This window comes from Drosophila miranda, chromosome XL, assembly GCF_003369915.1.
Source record: "Drosophila miranda strain MSH22 chromosome XL, D.miranda_PacBio2.1, whole genome shotgun sequence".
Classification (NCBI taxonomy): Eukaryota; Metazoa; Arthropoda; class Insecta; order Diptera; family Drosophilidae; genus Drosophila; species Drosophila miranda.
The window spans coordinates 14,008,847-14,033,498 of NC_046673.1; the positions used below are offsets into that span (position 1 = coordinate 14,008,847).

General features: G+C 40.2%; 2 protein-coding genes across 8 annotated transcripts in view; one reads left to right on the forward strand and one right to left on the reverse strand.

The window, feature by feature from the left end:
* Positions 1–9,435: 9,435 nt before the first annotated feature.
* On the reverse strand, positions 9,436–13,780 carry LOC108165083 (NPC intracellular cholesterol transporter 1 homolog 1b). The gene is made up of 6 exons (XM_017301134.2): positions 12,487–13,780; positions 12,114–12,415; positions 11,115–12,050; positions 10,641–11,050; positions 10,423–10,577; positions 9,436–10,363 (listed from the first exon to the last, which is right to left on the reverse strand). Exons 1-6 carry the CDS (start codon positions 13,744–13,746, stop codon positions 9,602–9,604), a joined length of 3,825 nt encoding a protein of 1,274 aa, XP_017156623.1. The 5' UTR covers positions 13,747–13,780; the 3' UTR covers positions 9,436–9,601.
* A 6,656-nt stretch (positions 13,781–20,436) lies between these two features.
* Positions 20,437–24,652, forward strand: part of LOC108163995 (innexin shaking-B) — a 194,295-nt gene continuing 190,079 nt past the window's right edge. For 4 of the 7 annotated variants that reach the window (XM_017299567.2, XM_033399852.1, XM_033399874.1 and 1 more), the window contains exons 1-2: positions 20,437–20,531; positions 21,657–22,066. The gene's annotated coding sequence lies outside the window, so the exon portion shown is untranslated. Of the gene's footprint in view, positions 20,532–20,599; positions 20,746–21,656; positions 22,067–24,652 lie in introns of those variants that run through there. The other 3 variants (XM_033399860.1, XM_033399865.1, XM_033399854.1) reach the window with 3 other exon arrangements.

Genomic DNA, 24,652 nt, shown 5'->3' on the forward strand with positions numbered 1-24,652 from the left:
AGTCATTATAATATTTTGTTGTTTCCATTTTTAAACAAATTCAAAATAAAAATAATTTTTCAATATTTATGTATGTACATATTTGAAAATAAAATTATTATATTAAAAAATAAAAATATATATTATAAAAATTATATTCATTTATTATAGTATTGTTTTGTTCTCATTTTTAAAAAAATTAAAATAAAAAAAATATATATATGAAAATACAAATTATTGTATAAAAAATTATATATTATAAAAATAAAAAGTTATACTAAATAAAAAATTAATTCAAATAAGAAGTTATTTTAATAATTTTTTGCTTTCATTTTTAAAAAAATTTAAAATAAAAAAACATGCATGAAAATAAAAAGTATTTATAAAAAATGATATATTACAAAAATAAAAATTTGTACTAAATAAAAAATTAATACAAATAATAATTAGTTGCTATAATAATTTTTTGTTTTAATTTTGAAACAAACTTAAAATAAAAAACATGTATGAAACTAAAAATTATTAAATACAAAATTATATATATATATTATAAAAATGATATTCAGTTGTTATAATAATTTTTGGTTTTAGTTTTTGAACACATTTAAAATACAAAAATATATGAAAATAACATTTACATATTATTTAAAAAATTGTATATATATTATATTAAAAATTATTTTAAAAAGTTAAAAAAATATATATTTTTTTGAATAGAAAAATGATGCTATAAAAAATTATATATTATAAAAATAACTTTTTATCTTAACAAATAATAATAAATAAACAAATAACAAATAAATAAAATAAATTATAAATACAAAATAATACAAATAATAATAAGTTGTTATAATCATATTTTTTTTTTTTAACAATTTTAAAATAAAAAAATATATGAAAATAGCAATTACAAAATATTAAAATTATATATTATAAAAATTATATGCAGCTATTATAGTAATTTTAGCTCTAATTTTTAAACAAATTAAAAAAAAAAACATATATGAAAATACAAATTATTATATTTTAAAATTATAAAATATATATAAAAAAAATGATATTCAATTTGTATTAAAAAAAAATATAGAGGTTATATATATGTATGTATGAATAAGTATGATCTATATCTAAGAACTTGCACCACTGAAAGAACCTCCGGAGGCAAAATAATGGAACAATCTGGCTCATCTTTCGATGCGATATGCTCGACCATGAGGCGGCTGGTAGCGACCAAGGCTGGGAGCCACAAAGGAAAGGCATCCTTTCAGTCATATAAAAAATAGTGGCCTCCCCCTTTGCAGGCAAACAAATGGGGAAAGGCGAGGGAGCCGGGGGAGGAGCCCGAGACTAGCATAAAAGAAATCAACTATTTTGATTGAACGCACACACACATGAGTGCACAGGAGCTGAGCAGCGCACAGGATAACAAAGATTCATAATTACGATAAACAACGAATGGCACTGGTCCCCACAGAGCGAAAATGTGGCAAGAATCCACAGCTCTAAAGATAAGCAAATGCCTTGCCCCGGTTGGGGTTTCCTTTTTGTTTGCCACCCCGTTGCTGGTGCTGCTGCTGCTGCCTTGCGATAAATCACAGGGGGATGCCTCCACCATCTTGAGGGGGAAAAAAGGCCAAAAGGAACACCGAGATGGAGAGCCCCAGCGTCGTGTTTTTTTTTTCTTCTTCTGTGCTCTTAATTGATATTGTTCGGCCATGATTTTAATTGAACAGTGGCTGGCCATAAACCAGCTAAAATTATCCCTACACATCCCATTCCACGGCCCGGAAACGCCAGGGAATTGCTTAAAAGCAGATAAAAGAGAGATGGCCAGCGAAAACTTTGGCTCTGGCGAGGAATCAGTCTTGAATCAGTGTTGAAATGGGGCAAAATGGGGACCAAATTTGGTGAATTTTTTGCCATCGCTTCTGGGAACAGCCTTCATCTCCTGGGGACGGACGGACGGACGTGTCTCACTGGTTGTTTACCCAGCAATTAATTGGATTATCTAGCGCCGCACAACAGCAGCAAAATAATAATAATTATAATTATTTTGATTTTTATTTTCATTCGCATACAATAAACACACACAAACATATTGTGCGCACTGATACGTGCGGATAAAAAAACTGAGGAGTGCAGAAATAATTAATTAAAAATTATTATCTTTCATGGAGGATCCCCCAACGAAGGCCAATCAATCGATGCGATGCGATGCTGCATTGCCATCTTGGCTGCCATTTTGCATTACGGAGGCTTCTGCCACTTGTCAGCGGCATGGCATTTATGAGGCAGAGCCCCCAGAGCCATGCCCACCGAATGACAATTCAGAGAGAGGGGGGGCAAAGGGGATTTTCTGTGCTGTTCTGGGCTGCTTTTCATCGCATGCTGTGCCTGCATCTGCATCTGTGTGTGTGTGTTTGTGCTTGTGTATCTGTGTGTGTGCTTTGGTCAAATGTGTGTTTGACATTTTCGTTATGTTCGGTCCGGGTTCTGGGTTCCGGGTTCTGGGTTCTGGGGGGACACAATGTGCACCATTTAATGCAACCAGCTGGTGATGCCGCTGCAGCGTACTGCTGCTGTTGCTGCCACACTTTTTGTGGCATAAACTGCTTTGGCTTTTGCATTTTGCATGAAATTTCTCAAAATTTTGTTCATTTGTTGAGGTTGTTGTTATAATTTAGTTGGAAAATTGCTGTCACACCCATACAATCAAGCGCACACGCACGCACTGAGGGCGCACTAACCCACTGAGGGCCGTTGAATCTATGGTCGGTCCACTCTAAATCGAATTAAATCAACAAAAAATAATTCCCCTTTATTTTTCATATTTTTTATACAAATTTTAAAAGACAAAAAAAAATTATTTATAATAAAAAAAAAATAATTTAAAAAAAAGTTATTTATAAGAAAAAAAAAATATTATTAATAAAAAAAAAAATTTTTTTTTTTTAAATTTAGCAATAATTTTGGTTCTATATTTTTATAGATTTTCTATATATTTTTTAATTATATTTTACCGTATAATAAAAAATTTTCATTTATTAAAATTAATTTAACCTTAAAATTGTGGTTTCTTCATCTCTGGGGTTAAGACTTTATAAAATTCCAATTTAATTTCCCCTCAATTTCAATACATAAATTATTTAAATTTCTTTTTTTTAATTTAAAATTTTTTTTAATATAATACAAATTATAACATTTTTATTATTTTTTTTTTTACATTTTCCACTATTCTTTACCACAGAATAATTTTGCTCCCAAAGGGGAATATTTTATATTTTTTATAATATTATATACAAAATTTTCTTTATTAAAATTAATTTAAGCTTAAAATTGCGGTTTCCTCATCTCTGGGGTTAAGATTTTATAAAATTCCAATTTAATTTCTGCGCCAAAAAACAAAAACGAAAAAAAAACAAATGAGAAAATTAAAAACCGAAACTCATTCGCTTACGCGCTTTCGCTTGGCTTCAGTTTCTGTTTTCAGTTTTCTGTTTTCAGTTTTAGCTTTAGTTTCTTTTAGCCAGCCGCCCCGTCCCGCCCCATGCCACCCCGGGCCACCCCTGTCTAGGCCAATTCCATGGCCATGGCCAGGGCCAGTAGTTAGACGGACGGTCTTTTTTTTTTTGGTGTTTTTGTCAGAGTGTTGATAACATTTTAGGCCAGTGTCCAGAGCGGTGGGGGAGGGGGAGGGCGACGGGGGTCTGAATGCCGAAAATGGGTTTTTGGCCTGGCTGCAAGTGTAATTTTAGCCAAAACGCGAATAGCGAATTGCGAATTGGATTGCGGCTTATAAGCACGTTTATAAATTACTGATTCGTCTATGAACTAGTCTGCTATCCAGAGCCATGGCCAGACACGGACACGGACACAGACTCGGAGCCGTGGCCGTAGCCGTAGCCGTGGCCGGAGCTGGGGTTTATGTCAGCAAATGAATAAATTAAATATTCCATCTCCATCATTGAAAATGCCCCCACTCCCCACCCACTCCCCACCCACCATTCGTGGATATGTGTGCGTTGGCTTAATTAACTTTTTTTCGCATTTGCTTTTGGCAGATTGTGAACTCCTAAAAATTGAATTTTCTCTTTTGTAATTAATTTGTATTAAAAACCAATTTTCAGTGCAAACGAGAGGCCAACACTGGGCCAGAAGATGGGTTGATAGCCAAACCCCGGCCAAAGGCTTAGTCCGGCTTAGGCCCTGTCATTCTGACCCTAATACTACAACTGACTTTTGCCATTTGGTTGATTGCATTAACCAGATCAGGCGTCTAAAAAATACGATAACAATTGAAATGGTGTGTCCTTGAATGGGCTCAGAAATATGGGGATTATGGCATTTCGTCTTGTTCATTAATCCATCTTTAAGGAGACTTTGTGTTCTTAAGATTATAAGAAATTAATATTAATATCCTTACATACAGCAAGAGAAATATTTGATTTAAAAATATTTCATATTTAAATATTTATATATATATTTTTAAATTTTCATATTTCGATTAAATTTCCCTCAAATTTAATATCTTATATTTATTTTAAAGTGCTTTAGACTGAACAGACTTTTTAATACACAGACTCAATGCATTTTCGATGGGAAACATCATTTTAAAAATACAAAAATATTTGTTTAATATTCAAGATACCATTTTTTAGTTTAAAAAATTAAAAATTGGAGTTCTAAATCAAATTTTATTTTAAATATTTTTTTTAACCTAAAAAAGTTGACAAATTTATCGATCAATGGAATAGACTCACATTAATAAAAATTAATTAATTAATTAATTTATTAATAAATGACAAAAAGATTTGTATTAAGTTGTATTTTTATGAGTTATAAATTTTAACAGGAACAGCAAACATTATAATTTTATCTGTGAAAATATTTTATATTCAAATACAAATTACCTAATAAATTAAAAATAAATTGTAAATGAGGAGAAATTTCATTTTAAACTCAAGATACGAATGAATTTGGAAAACAAATATTTTTTTAATATTTAAGATACCATTCTTTAATAAAAAATTAAACATTGGAGTTCTAAATCAAATTGTTTTTTTTTTTTTAATATTTTGTCTTTTTTTTAATTTTTTAAAATTTTTATCTATCAATGGAATAGATTCAAGGGCTTAAGATTAATATAAATTTATAAAAAATTAATGAATTTGCAAAAAAAATATTTTTTTAATACATTTTTAATATTTTAATATTTTTTACCAAATAAAGTGGTGTTTTTTTTTATATTCTATTTTGTTTTTGAACCTGAAAAAGTTGACATTTTTATCGATCAATGGAATGCACTCAAATTAATCCAAATTAATTAATTAATTAATAAATGACAAAGTTTTTCAGAATCTTCATATTAAATTAAATTAATTTATCTTTAAAATAGATGTTTAAATTCTGTTAAATAATGAATGTAGAAATGACTTCGTAAACTCGATTTGGCATTGAATCAGACAGGGACTTCAAATAGTCCAGGGATATGTCGCTCAGGGGCATGTTTCAATGATTCAACATCTGCAAATTGGGTTCCTTATTGTGTTTCACTTTACGCGAAAACCCTCCCCATACGTTCCCTATAATATTTAGATCTGGAGAGTAAGGTGATCCACTTCTTTACCACTCTGGCAGTAGGGATTGGGGCATGGTCTTGCTGAAAAGTCCAATGTGATGTCTCAAATCGCTTTTCAACTGAATATTTCATTTAAATATGAAAGTGTTTCTTTTTGTGATATGAAAAGCAATAGCTTGGAGCCAAATCTCCGACCAATTCAAATCAAAACTTTCACTTTTCAGTTTTGCATTCCAATTTCCGTTTCACTTTCCAATCCTTTCCAAAACTAATTAAAAAATACATTATTCAAGGCATTGTACAACAAAAATATTGAATTTGAAATGAAAAACCCCCGGAAGGGAGATGAGAGTGGGTTTCCCTCTTTGAATGTGGCATTCGTTTATCGTCTCGTTTATTTCAGATGCAGATACATTAACGGCCTTTACATGTGTGTGGCAGAAGCAGGAGCAGGACCGCAGTGAAGGGCATCCGCAGTCCAATAACCGATTAATAAATATGCGCAAATTTTATTTTAATGGGAGAGCGAACGAACGCCGCCAATCCACACGTGAGTTATGACCTGGCTGGAAGCCTCTCGCGTTTTTGGGCCATGGGCCTTTTATGGCCATGGGAAGTTTGCAAAATTGGCCACAAATCGTGCGAAAATAGCAAACACTCTACTGGCCTTAGGTGTTGGTTTCATGTTCTTTTTTCTTCTTTTTGCCGAAATATGCAGGCCGGAAAAATCAATTAATTTAAATATTTATTGCCACACTTGTGCCACATTAATTCGTTGATTCGCCTCAATTTTTGGTGTGCAAATGTGTTGGCTACAAAATGATTTATGCCATGGATTTTGTGACTCTGCAAAGATGCTCTTAATGGATTCTCCATCTCCCTCCCTCTCTGTGTATTTGCTTTTGGGGGCAGAACTGGGTCTTGGGTGGGATGGTTCTCATCGGAAAGGTTAGGCGTGTTTCGGCCACAAATTTAAACACTTCAAAATTGTTCAAAATTCTTCAACTAAAATGAAGACGAGTAACGGACTTTTCCTCATTAACTGAAGAATTACTATTTTTTGTGCTATATTTGTATGAGGGATATATTCAATGTACCCACGTATATAAATTAATAAATAAATTCATATAATAACACAAGATATATTAAAAAATTATATAATATAATATACAAAAATAATATAAAAAATTATATAGTTATAATTATATATAATTATATAATATTTTATTATATTAAAAACTATTGTAATAATATATAAAAATAAAGTAAAAATAATAAAAAACTATACAAATTATACAAATAAATTAAAAACAAGAAAAATAAAATAGGTAATAATAATAAATAAATAAAATAATCAAAAAAATAAAAATAAAAACAAAAATAATAAAAGAATAATAATAAAATAATAAAAAAAGAAGAATAATAAATTAAATTCTAAATAATAAATAATTATCATAAAATAAAACAATAAAAAAAGGATAATAATAAATAAAATAATAAAAAAAATCAAATAACAAAAAAAAAAATAAAATTTTAAAAAAAATTTAATAAAAAAAAAAAAATAAATGAATAAATAAAATAATAAATAAATAAAATGAAAAAGTATACAAACAAAATAATTATACTATAATAAACAAATAATACGAATTATTTTAAATTAAAACACAAGAATGTAATAAATAATAAAATATATAAAATTAATTAGGCTCCAAATGCATTTCACATGAGGGGATTGTGCCCCAATCTTGCGTAGAGCATTCAAAATTCGTTGCGATCCCTTGCCATGCCTTGCCATTCGCTTGTTTATTTTCTTTTCGAGATCTTCCGCCTCATTTGGTTCATTTTTGGCATCAGCACTTGGCATTGTTGTTGGAGCGAGCGTTTTGAATGGCAATTAAGTGGAGGATGAAAAACATTCTGCACACACACAGACACACACAGACACACAATCATAAATACGTGTAGGTGTAGGTGTGCGTGTACGTGTAGGTCGCAGAGAGACAGCACTTGGGCAACTCAATTTGCACTTCATCTGTCTATTCTCTCAGTATCTGTAGCTGTAGCTGTATCTGTAGCTATGCTTGTGTGCCGTGTGCTGTGTGCTGCTGGTAATTGCTAATTGATTTTGCCATATGCATTAGTTGATACATTTATAATTATGCTTTTCAATTGTCGGCCATTTGAAGTGCTTGCAGCTCGATGAGGCATGAATCTTAATGCCCCCCAAAAAACATTTCACCATTCCGGCATCGGCATTAAGTGATTATGGGCTCGGGAATGGGGACTCACAATTGGGGGACTGTCTATCTGTCTGTCTGTCTGTTTGTGTGTTGCTTTAATGCGGATGCCATGCAGAAAAACCACTCTAAACTTTATTAATTTTAATTAAAAACACTCGACTCATTTTGAGGGTTAAATGCTCTTCCACTTCTATGTCTCGCTCTACCGCCCTACCGCCCTACCGCCCTACCGCCCTACCGCCCTCTCGACCAGAACTTCCTTCTGGCTCTTCTTCGGAACGCCTCTCGGCTGCCGCTGGTTTTTATAAGCCACAGAACACTCGACTGGCCAGCAGGCGGTGAGAGCAGTTAAAAACAAGAAAGCCATCAACAAGAAAACTTACTCCTTTTTACACAAACGGGGCCGCCACGACTCGCAGAATGCTCTATCCAGGGATACGAATTTCAAGCAAATCTCTAAAAATTAATATAAGGAAAAAACTTAACTTAAATTAAAAATAAATAAATTTAATAATAATAATCTAATCTCAAATAAATCTAAAAAAATTAAAATAAAGAAAAATCTTAAAAAAATTTAAAAATATATAAATAAATTAAGGAAATAAATTAAATTAAATAATAAATCTAATAATAATAATCTAATTTCAAGTAAATCTCCAAAAATAAAAATAAAGAAAAATCTTAAGTACAATTAAAAATAAATAAATAAATAACTTAGATAAATTACCTTTTAAATCTAAAAATAATAATCTAATTTAAATTAAATCTCAAAAAATAAAAATAAATAAAAATCTTGAGAACAATTAAAACGAAATAAATAAATAAATTAGATTAAATAAATTAAATTAAGTAATAAATCGAATAATAATAATCTAATTTAAAGTAAATCTCTATAAATAAAAATAAAGAAAAATTTTAAGTATAAACGTTTAAAAATAAATAAATGTAGTAAATAAATAAATAAAATTAAATAATAAATTTAATAATAATAATTTAGTTTCAAGTAAATATCAAAAAATAAAAATAAAGAAAGATCTCAAGTAAAATTTAAAAAAAATTTAATAATAAATAAATTAAATTAAACGAATTAAATAATAAATGTAATAAAAATAAATAAGTCCATTAAGAACTGAAAATACTAAAAATCATTTAAGAACGTGTATAGAAGAATATTAATATATATATTAAATACGTACAAAATATTAAATTAAATATATACAAAATAAATAAATAAAATATATTAAATAAAATATTTAATTTAATATATTTATATATATTATATATTTAATATATTAAATTAAATATTTTATTGAATATTAAAGAGCATCCCCGCGTGCGCACAACGAAGCCCTCGAAAATGTAGGTGCAAAATCTGTGCTAAACTTTTGTCCAAAAGGCGTAAGACGTTTTGTGTATTTGCCGGGTCCAGAGGGTGCCCAGGGGATGAACAAGGGTTGCAAAGGGCCCCCCCAGTGCAGCGGCAGAGGAGGCGGGGAGGAAGCGCCACGAGTTTCTTGTTTATTGTTTTGACGGCGTGCGCGGCAGTTGGTCGCTTAGGGCCATAAAAAGCAAAGGTGCCACGACAATAAACAATAAAGGAGAGCCGGTGGTCCCCAGCAATTGTTTTATGCAAAAATGTACAGCTTAAAAAAGGAATTATCTTTATTAATAAACGAAGAAACGAAGAAAAAAAAAAAAAATTCAAATGGACAAAATGGAATTATGAATCTTAAGGCCTAGGACACTCTACGAACTACATGGATCGTCTGCTTACAGTCTAGATGGCTAATGCTGGGATCTCAGATCAGATGGCTGTTGTCGCTGGGATAGTGGGCGTGGCAGTGGAGGACCTGGCCACACGGCTGAGCGGGCCCATGCAGCTGAGCAAAACGGGCAGAAGGATCAGTCCGTGGGCGCCACCGATCAGAACGATGCCCAGATACATGCGGAAGTAGAAGACCTGAAAGACCTGGGAGTTGGAGAAGCCCAGGACCACGATGCCGGCGAATTTGGTCAGCGTAATGCCCGAGAGGACGCTGCTGCCCGTGACGTTCAGCGAGTGACGGGCCCGCTCCTGGGCCGTGCCCTCGGCCCGCTTGAACGACCTCACAATGTGCGAGACGAACTCCACGCCGATGCCCACGCACACGACCAGATTCACCAGCGAGATGGCATTCAGATTGATGCTCCAGGCCCACATCATGCCGCCCATATTGATGAGGATGCAGATCACCATGAAGAGCACAATCAGCGCGGAGGTGATGTCCAGCCCGGTGATGACCAGCGTGACCACAAAAATGGCCAACAGCGACAGGCCCAGCGAGAAGAGGGCGTCCTCCCAGATGGTCAGATACTGCTCGTAGTAGATGTAGAACACGCAGTAGCCAAAGATCTCGGCATCCACCTGGTTCTCGGCTAACATGGCGTTGATCTCGCCCGCTATGCGCCGCACCTCGCGCAGCTGCGAGTAGAACTCCTCGGAGGTCGTCGAGGTGGTCGAGTACTGCAGGAAGTACGTGTCCTGCACGGTGGACATGCCCACGTCATCTATCGTATAGATCACGGCCTGCAAAGTGCCAAAAAAGGTGAGTCCTTAGCCTGGGGTCTTCTTTTTTGTACACTCACATCCGCATAGGAGGCCCGTCCCGCCTTGGCGCACTCCGCATCGGGCAGATCGAACAGGAAGTAGGGCAAATACTTGCTGAATGTCTCCGGAGTGGGTCTCAGGCCATCCTCCGTGAACTCCCGCTCGCAGGGCAGGCAGTCGTCGCTCTTGGAATCTGGAAAGGGCACATATCATTGGGTTTCTATGGATGGATGGACTGGATGCGGCTGGCACTCACTGCTCGAGCAGAAGCCTTGCGTGGTTGTGTTGTATTTGCAGCAATCGATGATGGCCAGCCAATCGATGTAGTCGTCCAGCCAGGAGGAGGCGGGCCGGGCCAGGCTGGTGATCTCCGGGTAGCGGGACTGCGTGTAGAGCTGGACGGACAGCGAGTTGTTGTTGCATTCGACGCCGCCGCAAATGAGATTCTGCTGCTGTTGTTCGGTGAAGTTGACGCCGGGCTTGAGCACCCAGTAGACGGGGGCGCCCATGGCCAGGAGGTCCACCATGTAGCGGAAGTACTTGACCACATGCGAGTCCTTGGGCATGGACATCTCCTGGTCGAGGCCCTTCTCAATCGAGGGCACCACCATCAGCGACAGGCAGGTGATGACCGTGAAGATCAGCAGCACGGCCACTTTGACGGGTCTAAGAAAAACGAGGAAAACTAGAGACCCTCCGATCGTTGATCCCTGATCCTTGTGGCACTTACTTTGAGAGCAGAAAGGGGGAATAAAAGTTCTTGAATATCTTCTCCAGCAGGCCCACATCCTGGGGCGTGTCCGCCTGGGGCTTCTTCTTGGTCTGCACACAGCACAACATATCCAGGCGTCCGTCGAGCACGCGCCTCTGGTCGATGGCCATCAGGGCCACAAAGGCGGTGATCTGGAGGAGAAAGTCGAACAGGATGGCCGCCGCCGCGTACATGGCGAAGGTCTTCACGGCCGGCATATCGGACAGTGCGCCGATGGCAAAGCAGGCGAACTCGCTGCCGGCCGTCTGGAGGATCGACGGACCCACCTGGCCAATGGCCTCGCCAATGGCCTCGTGGGTGCTCTCGAAGCGGCTGTGATCCAGCCGCTGGAACGTGTGCACCATGATGAAGATGTTGTCGACGCCGACGGCCAGCACCAGGAAGGGTATCACCTCGATGGCCAGCATCGTGGTGGTCACATCCAAGTAGCCCCAGAAGCCCAGACTGCAGGCGACCGAGGCCAGGACAATGACGATCCCCCCGATGGCCAGCATGATCCGCGACTCGAGCAGGAATCCCCGACAGCTGCGTATGCGTCCCAGGGCGATGGCTACGTAAACGAACATCACCACATAGCTGATGACCACAGTGCCCACCTCGCCCTCGGACAGCTCCACGATGGCGTCCTGAATGGATCGCTCAGCCATGAAGGCAATATCCAGGCGATCGCTTTGGTACTCCTTGAGATAGTCCACGAACAGCTTCTCCCACTTCTTGTTGGGCTCCAGCTTGGTGTCGTCGTTTTGGTTCTTGCCGAGGAAGGTCAGCACCAGCCCGGTGGCCATCATGTAGTCGGGATCCTCGCCCACGGCCACCTTGGGCATGCCGCCCACGGCGATGCCGGGCTCAATGGGGCCGCCATAGGGGCCAAAGCAGTCCTCCAACATGGGTACCCTACACGGTGTATGGGAAGGAGGGAATGAGCGAGGATGAGGGGCTGTGGGGGGTCGTACCTACCGCAGACAGTCTTCGAGCTTGTTCAGATAGTTGATGGTATAGCCGTTGTTGTCCACATACGAGTTGCTGAACACGTCCATGTCGTGCTGGAAGTAGCCGTAGATCGACTGAATCACACAGTCATCGACGGTGGCCGTTTGGCCGGCCAGCAGGACCGGTGCATAGCAGATCTTGTCGAGGCCCTCGCCGTCGGCCAGTCCCAGCTTCATGATATCCTCCTGCAGCTCGAAGACCTCCTTCAGGAAATCGTACTCGAAGGCGGGACCAAAGCTCAGCAGACCGCTGACAGCCTCGTGGGTGAACTGGCAAGAAATGGGAACGGGAATTGGGATTAGGACCTGGCCGGACGTAGCTCTTTTCGGGGCTGGCTTACATTCGTCTGATTGATGGCCTTGATGAAGATCTGGTTGGTGCGATAGAAGGGTCCGAAGTGCTGGTCGAAGTAGTCCTTCTCGAGGCGCGTCTGGCTCTCGTCGCCGGCCCACAGCTCCACGGGATCCGTGGTGATGCTCATGTACCGGATGCCGTACGAAATACCACCAATGGCCCAGGAGCAGAGGGCCAGAACCAGTACCGGGTGCTTGGCACAAAAGGTGCCCCACGCCCGAAAGCCGACGTAAAAGAACTCCCCGAAGAGCGTGGGCATGCAGATATTCGGCGGGGCAGTGCGGCCGAGGGAGCCCCAGCATATGGCCACGGCGATGATCAGGCCCAGGGTCAGGGACACAATGAAGGTGACGCCGTACAGGCCGGCTATCTTCCAGAGCTCGTCCGGACCCGTGGGGGCATCCGTCAGCGGGCACGAATCCTGGCAATCGATGCAGGCACAGGCATAGCTGTCGTCGTACTTCTCGCTGCAGTCGAGGGGAAACAGCCTCAGGTACTCCTCCTCGGAGCCCTCCTGGGCATCATCGGACCACAAGTACGTGATCTGGAAGGGCACATAGTCGCCGCTCACGTCGCCCATGAACGCGTACCATCTGCGGTAGTCGCAGGTCTTGGCATTGTAGGCACCGCACCCCAGATCCATGGCCGGCCGACCCGTCTGGGTGTGCTGGATCCCAGCACAGCTGTTGTACACCTTTTGGGCGGTCTCATCCGATATCCTGTACTCGATGGACTCCACATACTCCACGCCAGTCTCCAGAAAGCTCGTGGTGGGCGTGAGGAAGAGTGTGTGGTTCTTGGCACAGGTCATGGCGCACACGGTCTGCCCCATGTTTCTGGTGCATGTGGGGCACCTGGAGTACACACCGTCCGCCTGGGACAGGCCAGAGTCCATCGTAAAGATCTGATCCGCATCGCAGCACAGCTCCAGCTCCTCCTCACCGCTCTCCCCCTTGTACTCCTTGTAGAGGGTGGGACAGCGGCGGGCGAAGACGGCCTCGGCCGCGACATTGTTGAGGGCCCTGGCCGGGGCCGTGTCCGCCAGATTCTGCCAGTGGCTGCCAATCTGATGGCTCTGGCCGTACCAGATGCAGCCCAGCTCCTGCTCCTCCTGTGCCAGGCACGGCAGTGCCAAGGCCAGCAGGCCCCCCACCAGCCACAAGTAATTCACATTCATTATCCCAGAGGAGTTTGAAAAAAAACACCGAAAACCGAAACACCTTTTGGATCTGAGCGCGTCGAACATTTCGTGCCGGCAGCACACCAATTACTAAACCGCTCTGAAACACACTTTTTCTGTGGCCCATCAATCGGCTATCAATGGAGTCCAGTGGCGATATGATATCCCCCTTCTATGGGCTGCCTGATTGCCGGTGTGTGGGCTTATCTCCTGCGATAAGCTTCTGAATTCTGACGGGCTCTGATGGGCTCTGATGGGTTCTGTTTCTTTTTCTGCGAACAGCACTAATGGCTCTCCAATTGCCCTTATCGGCGGCGGATTAGCTTTCGGCTGGAGCTTAGGTCGGGGGCACATGGCGACAATGATCCTGAAGCACTCGTGGATCAGATTGGTGTTTATTTTATTTATTTATTGACAGCCTTAAAAAAATGTGTTTAATAGTTAAAGATTGCACATTTTTAGCTATTATAAATATTTACATATTTAGTTTAAAGTTTTTTAGATTACTTTTTTTTAGTTTAATATGAATTTGGTATGGTTCTAGCCAGAGAGTTGTCTAAATCAAATTATAAATTTAAAAAAAAAAATATATAAATTAATTTGAATTGAAAATTGATTCTTTTTTATTATTTATTAGCATGAGACCGAAGGCTTAACAATTAAAATTGTAATTAAATTAAATAATAAATTGAATATAGAATTTCTCGAACAAAAATTAAATTTGAATTGAAAATTGATTATATTTCATTATTTATTTACTTAAAATCCATGAGACTTAAGACTTATCTACTAAAATTGTAATGAAATTAAATACAGAATTTCTTAAAAAAATTATTATTTAAATTGAAAACTGACTAAATTTTCTTATTTATTTAAATATCATGAGACCCAAGGCTTGTCAATTAAAAACTCGTTAATAAAACAAAAAAAAATGTTTATTTTGAAAATAAAAATGATTTAAAGTCCTAAAAAATTAAAATTAAAACAGACGAACATTAAAAACTTTTTGTGATTTTTCCTGAAAAGAAAAATAGAAAAATATTTGTTATTGTTAAAATTAAGAAATATAGAATTAAACGTATAATTTCCGATAGTAACAACGAATTAATGTTGCTGATTAATGAAAAGGAAATTTGTTCAAATTTATATTTTATTTTCGATACCCATGACCAATGTTTTGGCGCAGATAAGCCCCGATTATTCTCTAAGATATTTGTCGCTCGTCAAGTAGTACACAGATCTTTGATTACAGATCCCCCCGAGTTCTCCAGCAATTTCCAAGAATAAAACCCCCTTCCTTCATGGAAACCCGATGCCGGCCAATCGCGCTCAGTTCTGGTATTTCTCAATGAATCATTCATCCGGCCATCCACAGCATTGGGCCCTAGGGGAAGGCAGATAGCAGGGCGGTGGACGGGACAGGGCCAAGAGTCAGATTAGGACTTAGTCGGCGACGTTGCCGAGCTGCCGCTGAAGCGGCAGTATAATTTTACGGCACTGGAGGGTCTCGAGAGGTGGGACTTATCGTCGATCGCCCCGAATGTCGAACAGGTGTTCAACAGACGCCGTCACCCACAGTAAACAGAAAATAGCCGCCAGCTGCCTTCCACGAGCCACAGCCCAGCACCAGTGTGCAGCTCCGATAAGCCAAAGATATAAGCTCAGGTGGCGGCACAGGTGCGCTGCCCCAACCAGGTGGAAAATCGGCAAACCCGCTAAAACATGCTTACTACTCGTAAAATCTCTGATAACAGCGACTGCAACTAAATTGTGGAACCGTTTGGAAATCTGCACAGCTTCATAAATGATATATGATCACAAACGATGAGCCCCAGCGCCAGGGTCCGGCCTGAGCTAACTTTTATGGGACCTACTTTCACCCGAAAAACGAACACTTCTGTGGTTGTTTGCCTGAGAGAATCAGCATCAGATTTTGCTGGTTGTTATCTTTGGTTGTTGATTGGACTGTCTACCTCCAGGTAGACCTCTTCAGTGAAGTCATTGCTGAGTAGCCTCATATAGTCCGTGGAGATGCGCTCTTAGCTGTTATTCGAGGACATCCATGATCCTGCTCCATGGTAACGAGGCGGCGATTGAAGACGCTCCTCAACGGTCACGTGGAGACATCGCCCTTGGTTCCTCCTTGAATCATAATGGACTTGCAGGCATTCCGAGCCAGCATAAAGGTCGTGGGATCAAAGTTAAAGCAGTACGCTGTGGCCCTCGAAAACCTCGCTGATCTCCAGGGTGAGCTGGCGCAGCCAGAGAGGCAGGCGTATTTGAATAGGATGGCATTACGGCATCATTCTGGATGGCAGGGCCGACTAAGAGTACATCGTTAAGTGACTTTTGAGCCAACTCTCAGCTTCGTAGAGGTTTCAGAACAAAATGGTGAGGTATATAATATATAATAAAGCGGTTCCTCCAAGTTAGGATTCGGTACGAGGGACATATGGCCGAGAACTTCATATGACCGTCTCTCAATGGCTAAAAATCGAGTTCGTCCTCACAGCGACGAAGATTTGGGAGAATTGTAGCGCTTGGATCGACAATTGAGTCAACTTTCCATAATTGCTGCAAGTTTTCGTCGATCCACACAATGGTGGCTCTCTGCAGAGTCTTCTGCAAAGTGGGAAGATTTGGACCAATGCGAGCAGCTAGAGCTCCATAGAAGGCTTCGGTTAGTCCTATAGAATGATTCTTCGGCCAATGGAGTGCTGGCAGATCTCACCATCTGGCTGGTAGGCAATATGGGATGTAATTCCAAACTGGAGAGTGAGCTGATAGCCAGATGAACGTGACTTAATAGAGGTAGTCGTACGAGCCTTCAAACTCGTAAGGGGGTCTCCTATACTACGAATTCCGATGTGTTTCGGTTACAAAATTAACCTGAGAACATGAGTCAAGCCATGCTCTACCGGGTTTTTTTTTTTACCAAAACCACAGCTCGCTCTCACGATCCACACGGCGCGCTCTCGAGGGGCCTTATCTTGTAAGACCATTGAATACCATTCACGAATGATCAGTATGGCATGGCATGGCTAGGAATGCACAATCTTCATCACTTTCTGGACCGTTCTTCCGTTTGCAGCCCGTCCGCCGCTCGAGAAGGAACCATCTCATTGTCGGAAACGCTTTGATAACCGGCGGCCCTGTTTTGTTCTTAAAAATTTGTTCAAATTATCGCAAGAAAATATAGATAGATAGATATAGATAGATATAGCCTTTGTTGGCTACCTATACCCTATTTGGTGGTTCTCTTGAGAGAATTACCCTGGTGGATGATCTGGGTGTTATGTTAGACCCCAAGTTAAAGTTTTCCGACACACATTTCTACCATGGTAAATAAGGCCAGGGGCGTGCTTGGGTTTATAAAGAGGTGGTCAAAGGAACTCGACGACCCCTATATAACAAAGACTCTCTATACCTCGCTTGTTCGTCCGATCTTAGAATACGGCTCCTGTGTATGGTGCCCTCAGTACAAAGTACATCAGGACCGTATAGAATCAGTACAGAAAAACTTGTTACTCTTAACTGGGATGCGGGTGTGAGACTCCCATCTTACTCTAGTAGACTGCTATTAGTAAACCTCCCATCCTTGGTTAACCGTAGAAAAATGTACAACTTGATCGGGGGTGACATAGACAGCCCTGATCTTTTCAGCCGCCCACTTTGTAGATCGAATTATTCCCTGCATGAACCGTTTAGGGTCTTATGCTCGGATTATAATTCCCTCCACCACTAATTCTCTTCCTCCTATTAAATTAGTAATCCTTACACACCTTTCTAGTAATTAGTAATTGTAGGGGTATTTGTATTTTGTATTTTGAATGCATGCCCAGTTCTCTTAGTAATTTTAGCGCAAATATTCCTCGAATATTAGTCTAATAGCTATCTTTCATAGGTTTCAGACGGGCCACTTGACGGTGCAGTAATTGTATCGCCTCTTGCAAGATGCCGTCATTGCATGTCAACGTCCAAGAAAGAAAAAAACAATGATTCAGGGTTTCGTCAACAGCTAAATATTTTCGTTCATAGTCCAATTGAGTGATAAGCTGCAATCAGGCTGATCTTTCGAACCGAATCAAAGTTTCACTGGAGTTGCAATCACTGGCGGGCCATATACGAAAAACAAATAAATGCATATTTAATGAAACTAAGATAACCATTCCATCAGGGGATACAAAGAAAGGATATTCAAATATAGTGGATGGATTCTTATAATCTTGGAATCCGTATCTAATCGCGGCACCCCCTGCCGCCGCAGATCGTCGCCATTGAATGGATTTCCATGGGCTGGGAGTGGGTGAGTGCGAAAGCTTTCGGCTGGCTGTTAACAGACGACTGTTAAGCTTATGCTCTGGCTCTCACTCGGGCCGCTCTCTCACTCTCTCTCGCTCTCTGTTTCGCTCTCGTTGCTGCAGCTGCAGCTGCTGCAAGCTTTGGTTTTATTTATTTTTTATTTGCCAGCCCAAAATGCTATTGAACTCTCACGCATTTGCACACCTACACACGCGCACACACACACGCGCACACACATGGAAATACACAAATACTCTCACGCCCAGCAAAAAACCCACGTGGAGGCATGATATTTTCTGCAAATATAGTTTGAAAATAATCAAAATAAAATCAGAGTCGAGGCAAAAACATTCGGTGAAGTCGACTTTAAAGGCACGACCAAGGCAAATCCACCGGCCGGACACGTGTCCTTAAAATCCCAGACCTACATCAACAAAACACCCGAGAAACCGAGAAACCAAGAAACCAAGAAACCGAGAAACCGAAGCTTACGCGGCATCGTTAATGCGCATCTGCAAAGCTCTCTTCTGCTGCCTATCCCGGTGTCCCGGTGTCCCACTCTATCCCATGGTTCCTCTGTAAGCCGCATCTGCTGCACCTGCACCCACTACCCTGTACGGCGACTCAAGACATGCTCCAGCATCGCTTGGTACCCTCGAGCCAGGCCCTAAACAGAAGTTTAATCAAATCTTATGGAAAATACATATAAAAATATTATATATTTACTAGAATATATCTTTCATCGTCAGAGCGGGCTCTAGAGCACTGCCGTATACCCTGTATCGTATGCCACTCACTAGAGGGTCTCTTCATCCTATAAGCACTCCTTTGAGGCCCCTCTCTTTTTGCTACCCTCTAGAACGTGCCTCTAGAGCACTGCCGTATACCCTGTATCGGATGCTAGAGGGTCTCTTCATCCTATAAGCACCCCTTTGAGGCCCCTCTCTTTTTACTCCCCTCTACCCAGGGCACTGCCGTATACCCTGTATCGTATGCCACTCACGCACCTCTTTATACCCTATATCTTAGGCCCCATACCCTCTACCCTCCACCCTGCTTCTCCTTCTCCTTCTTGGCTTGCCTCAATCTGTGCCTGTTCCCGTTCTTTCTTCGGTTTTTGTTTTTGTGTGTTTCCCCCACCTTTCTCCCACTTCCTCTCCCTCTCCCCCACTCTCTACTTCTGTTGTTGTTGTTGTTTTTTTTGGATTTTGTGTTCATTCCAGGCGCATTCTGGAAAATTGTGTCAAGCTGACGACACAATTTTCAAATCGCATGCCCGGAGTTGCAGTTTTTCCCTGCTGCAGAGAGAGAGAGCGAGAGTCGGGTCTCTCTCCCAAAAAGAGAGAGCGGGCTGGCTTCTTTTGCCGGCTCTTCGGCGGTGTGTGCACAAATAATAACGGTAATGGTTAGGCCGCCCGCCGTCTAACGGTACAGTAGCCCAACAGGAAGTGGTGCATTAACACGCGCGCCGTTATTCTTCCACTCAGAGCCGTGCTTTTAACCCACTAAAAACGTAACTTTTCTCAGCCTAATAATAATAATAATAATAACAATAACAGAGCGAGAGACAGCCAACAATTGTGTGTGTGTGTGTGATAGAGAGAGATAGAGAGAGAGAGAGGGAGTGTAAGTGAGAGCGGTATATCCAATGCGGCATTCGATTGCATCACCTTCCAACAAAAATAAAACAACAACTTTTTTGAGAGCTGCTGCCTTAACCTTTCAACCGTCGACGTCAAAACTATGACGTCGTTGCTTGCAGCATGCCACACCAACTCTCCACTCCTCTCTCTCTCTCTCTCTCTCTCTCTCCATGTGTGTGTGTGTGTTTTTTTTGGTAAATTCACAAATTTTGATTGCGGCAAAAGACGGGCACCCAAAAACATCGAAATACAAACAGAGGCCGGCTAAATCAGAGCGAGAGAGGGATAGCAAGGAAGAGAGAGAGAGAGAGAGGGCGAGAGCTAGAGAGAGAGGATGACAAAACGTGGACAGCACGTGCAGCAGTCGCAGCTTTTGTTTTTTCTCGGCTTTCGGTGTGAATGCCTTCTGCACACGAGACAAAAACGTGCGGTCGGCGCCGGCAGCGCGGTCACTGTTAAAACTAACAGAGCTTCGGGTTAACACTTAACAGCGATCTCTTTTCGTTGCATATGCTGAGGGAGCTTAGGGTTTAGCCAACCCGAAGAGTAGTCCAGCCTAAGACGGGCTCGGCTGACCTTCTGAGGTTCAAAAACGCTGAAAAAAGCCGGTCCTGCCGGAAGTACAAAAAGCTCCAGCTCTGCTCTCAACTAATGTTAAACTTAGCATACAACAGAGAGCAAAAGCCGAAGCAGCAGCGACAGCAGCAGCCGCATCGAAGCCAACTGCGACGCCGGCAGCGAGCGAATCTCTAACAAATTCGTGTCTCGTGGACAACAGCAATCGCATCTCGTGCTCATTCGTGTGCGGCCCTTCACCGCTAAGCGACGTGTGTCCCGACCATCGACCATCGACATCATCGTGCCATTCAAGCGGTCGTCGTCATCGTCGTTGTCGTTGTCGTCATCGTAGTCATTCGTTCCCTGACACCCACAACCACCCGCCCACCCACTCTCTCGCTCTCTCATTGTCTGTCTGGGAACCGCATTCGTGGACAGGCTTCGGCTCTGCTGCTGTTCGGGGGGGCTCGGTTCGGCTTTTCCGCTAACCAAACGCTCGCCACGGGCCGTGCAGCAAAAACAGTTTACATTTGTTTTTCCGCGTGCGAGCACACGTTGACGGGTCTGTCTGCGTTAGAAGAGGCTCTTTTACATTTTCCCCCAACACACAAACCACTATCACCACTGGCTTTCCACATCAGCCCGTACCCGTTTCGTTCTTTTATGTTTTTCCGTTGTGGTTTTTCAAAAACCGAAAACCGAAAACCCGCCTTACTCCGTTCTCCGTTCTCCGTTCGTGGCTTTGTGCGTGTTTGATTGAGTGTTTCGTTTCGTTTCTGCGATCCGGATTCTAAAACTCTGTTGCCGCTTCGGCGCTAATTTGAACCAAAAAACTTGGTAAAATTTTCCAAAAATTACCCTTAAAATTGTTCAGAATTCCCAGAATATTCGAGCGATTTTGAAGCCAACTTCATTTAGGACTTAAATTTTCCAAAGTTTTCGACTTGGTTTTTTTTCGAAAAAAAGAGAGGCTTTGCCATTCGAAAGTTTTCGAAGTCGAGTGTTTATTTTTGGTGCAACTTCTTTTTTGTCTGCCGCTGCCGCTGCCGAGGCCGCATCGTTTTGGCGTTGCGTGCGAAGTTTTGCCGAGACCGCCCGACCGCCCGACCTGCCACGACGGAGCGGCCTCTGAAAGCGGAGTAAAAGCGGAGTCGAGTCGCATTCCGAGTCGTGTCGAGATCGAAGCGCCGAACGGAAGTGCAGTGCAAAGCGGAAACGGAAGCTGAAACAGTATTCCCACTTAATACTTGGCACGCCAGAGAGCACACACACACACACACACACACACGCACACAGAAAGAGAGAGAGAGAGAAGATTGGATGGATGGATGGATCTTCCTGTTTTAATTATTTTTTTGATTCTTGTCGCGCGATTTTCCATACGGCGAGAATTTTTTTGCAACATTTTTTTAACGTGTCTCTTTTTTACAATCTACAACAAAAACAAATACCAAATAACAACAACAACGATAGCAGCAACAACAACAAAAAATAAAAATACAAAAATAAACAACTAAAACAACAACGTGCGGTGTTGTAGGCTTGCCACACAGATCGAATGTTCAAAAATCAAAACCAAATCGTAAAAAAATGATAATACAAAATGCAGTTGCAACAATAGTTACGACAGCAGCAAAATGTTGAAACCAATGCAGTGCGTGTGCATGATAAACAAAAGCCAAAAGCAACAACAGCAACAACAAAAGTCACAGGGAAAAGTACTTTGGACAAGTGAAAACCACCCGCTCGAACAATAAACACATAAATCGAACAAATCATGATCATGGAATGCCCCATAGGAAAGAGAAATCCCGCCCAAGAATCTCCCGGCTGGACCCCTGCCCCTGCCCCCGCCCCAGCGGCAGTCTGAGGATTGGCTCAAGGTGTGTGTCTACCCTCCCCCACCCCCCCCCCCCCCCCCCCCCCCCCCCCCTCGTACCACCACCGTGTGTATGTTTTTGTTTAAATGATATTTGGCACTTCCGCTTTTAAGAAATCAAAGAATATTCCAGGAGAAGTATTTTCGAACACGTCTAAAGTATTCAAATAATGGAATTCCAATCCACTATCAAGTGCGTGAACAATCCATAAATATAAATGAATGGAAATATAAATAAGTTTCGTCTAAATTTATATGGATTGTTCAACAACAAAATTTGATGGTTATAAATATGCTGAAATTATCTCATCTCATCGTATTTCATCAAATTTTGAACCGCCGCCGGTGCCACTCCCATTGGGACTTCAAATAAAAAGTTGGAGGCTTTTTAAACAATATAAATTATAGAATTTTATAAACAATTCTCCACCGAACGTCAGCTGCTGTTTGGCCCAGACAAAAACATAAACAAAACCAGTCCAAAACGGCCAAGAATTACATTTGCCTTCAAAATAAATCTCGTTTTGATTTGATGATTTGTTCATGTCTTTCGGCATCGCTCATTGAAAACCCAGCGAACCGCACCACTAGATACATCTCCTCCACATAGATCTCTCTCTCTCTCTAGGTCCAGATCTCTAGATCTCTAGAGACCCGTACTATTAATAATTTCCATGCAGTGGGGAGCGCTCTCCCTCTCTCTCTACCCCAAAAAAAATTATGAGGGCTTAAGATTTTTGATATATGTCTAGACTTTTACAGCTAATTAGACAAATACTTTTATCTCTTGTGATGGGGAAATTCTCAAATAGTATTTATTTGTTGCGGCAGCCTTAAATTATCCAAAGAAAATTTAAGGTATTTCTTTGAAATTTCCCAATTTTCCGAATGAAATTTTTGGCCAAAACTTAAGATTTAAGTGTTTCATATTTATATGATTTTTGGAACATTTTTCGTGTATTTTAATTGTGTTAATTTTACTCCTGTACTTTTTTCTAGGAGTTTGGACTAAAAGTTGGAAGCTTGTCTTTATGTTTCTCCAAAACTAAATTATAAATATTTTTTCACTAAATTTTGATGATTTTTTCATGGAAAATATTGTAAAGAATTCTAAAAGATAGTCGAAAAAAGGGAAGATACATATTCATGAGGTTTCTGAATTTTCATTGAGTACTCATTGAAACGTATAGAATTTCCAGTACACATTTGCAAAAACTCTTTGGGAAATTTATGAAAACAATTCATTAATTTCATGTCAGCGCTTTATGAATAATTTGCAAAATTCTGTCACCATCATTGAGGAGAAAGGAAATTTCCTTTCCACTATCACAGATGACACCCACTGTCCAGGCCACTTCTAGGACCCCCATTGGCCCTATTAAATCATCAACTAAAAAAAACAACAGTATCTGTATGCGAATGAGCAAAAAAAAAAAAAAAATCACATCAAAATGGATGCAAAAAATTAACGCAAGAGCTTTCATATTTAATATGCAAAAATAACACACACAAAAAAAAATGGGAAAATGAGCAGAAAAGAAAAAAAATTGCAATTATTGTGCAATATAATGACATATGAAATTTCATTTCAATTCTCTTTTTGTGCCTCGTTATTCGTTATTTATTTATATAAGCGGGCAGCCCCAGCCGTGAAGAGGAAATCATGTCCATAAAATGCAAAATTTGTCCACAACAAAAAAAAAAACAGTTAAAGAACAAAACACAAAAACTCACTCAATGGAAAAATGGGAAGTGAAAAAAAGAGAAAAAACTAAAAATAACTTTCAAACAACAGAAATGGTGGAAAAATACATATTATAAATAAATTATAATGGAATAAATTTACTCCCCGTGCCATCACGAAAAATCATCACAATTGCAGTCAAATTTGTATGCCTATTTATGCCGTATAGGGTAGCAGAGGGGTATATCGGTTAATTGGTGAAACGCCTCGATGTTTAGGAAAGACCAAATGATGGGGAAACAATCAGGCAAAGAGTGGCCTGGTCGTCAAATGAGTAATGAGTGTTGTTGAAAAAATAGGGATGTATCGGTTAATTGGTGAAATGCCTCGATGTTTAGGAAAGACTCAGTATTGAAGAATGCTTAGTTTCAAGATCGACTAAATGCTGAACGACTATCACTCAAAGAATGGCCCTCAAATGATTAATGAGTGTTGTTGAAAAATAGTTTTTTTCCATACTCAATGAATCATTAATTCAGCAATCAATTGTATCTAATTCATTAATGACCATCCGACAATGTTATTATTTCTATTTATAGAAATTCTTGGATATTTTTTAAACAAATCAAAGAATTGATTGGAGAATTATTCCCTTAAAATGTTTATACAAAAATTTATATGGGAATATTATCTGAATATTGGAACTCTGAGACAATATATATATAATTTATATAATATTTTGGAAAGATACAAATCAGAAAAATATTAAAATTAATTATAAAAAATTATACATTTTTTTGAAATTTTTTTTTTTTATAAAAAAAAATAAATAAATGTATAGGAAAATTATTAAAAAATATTGTAGGTGTGGGTGGGCGCAGAGCCTGTTGAATCCATTTGCCTTAG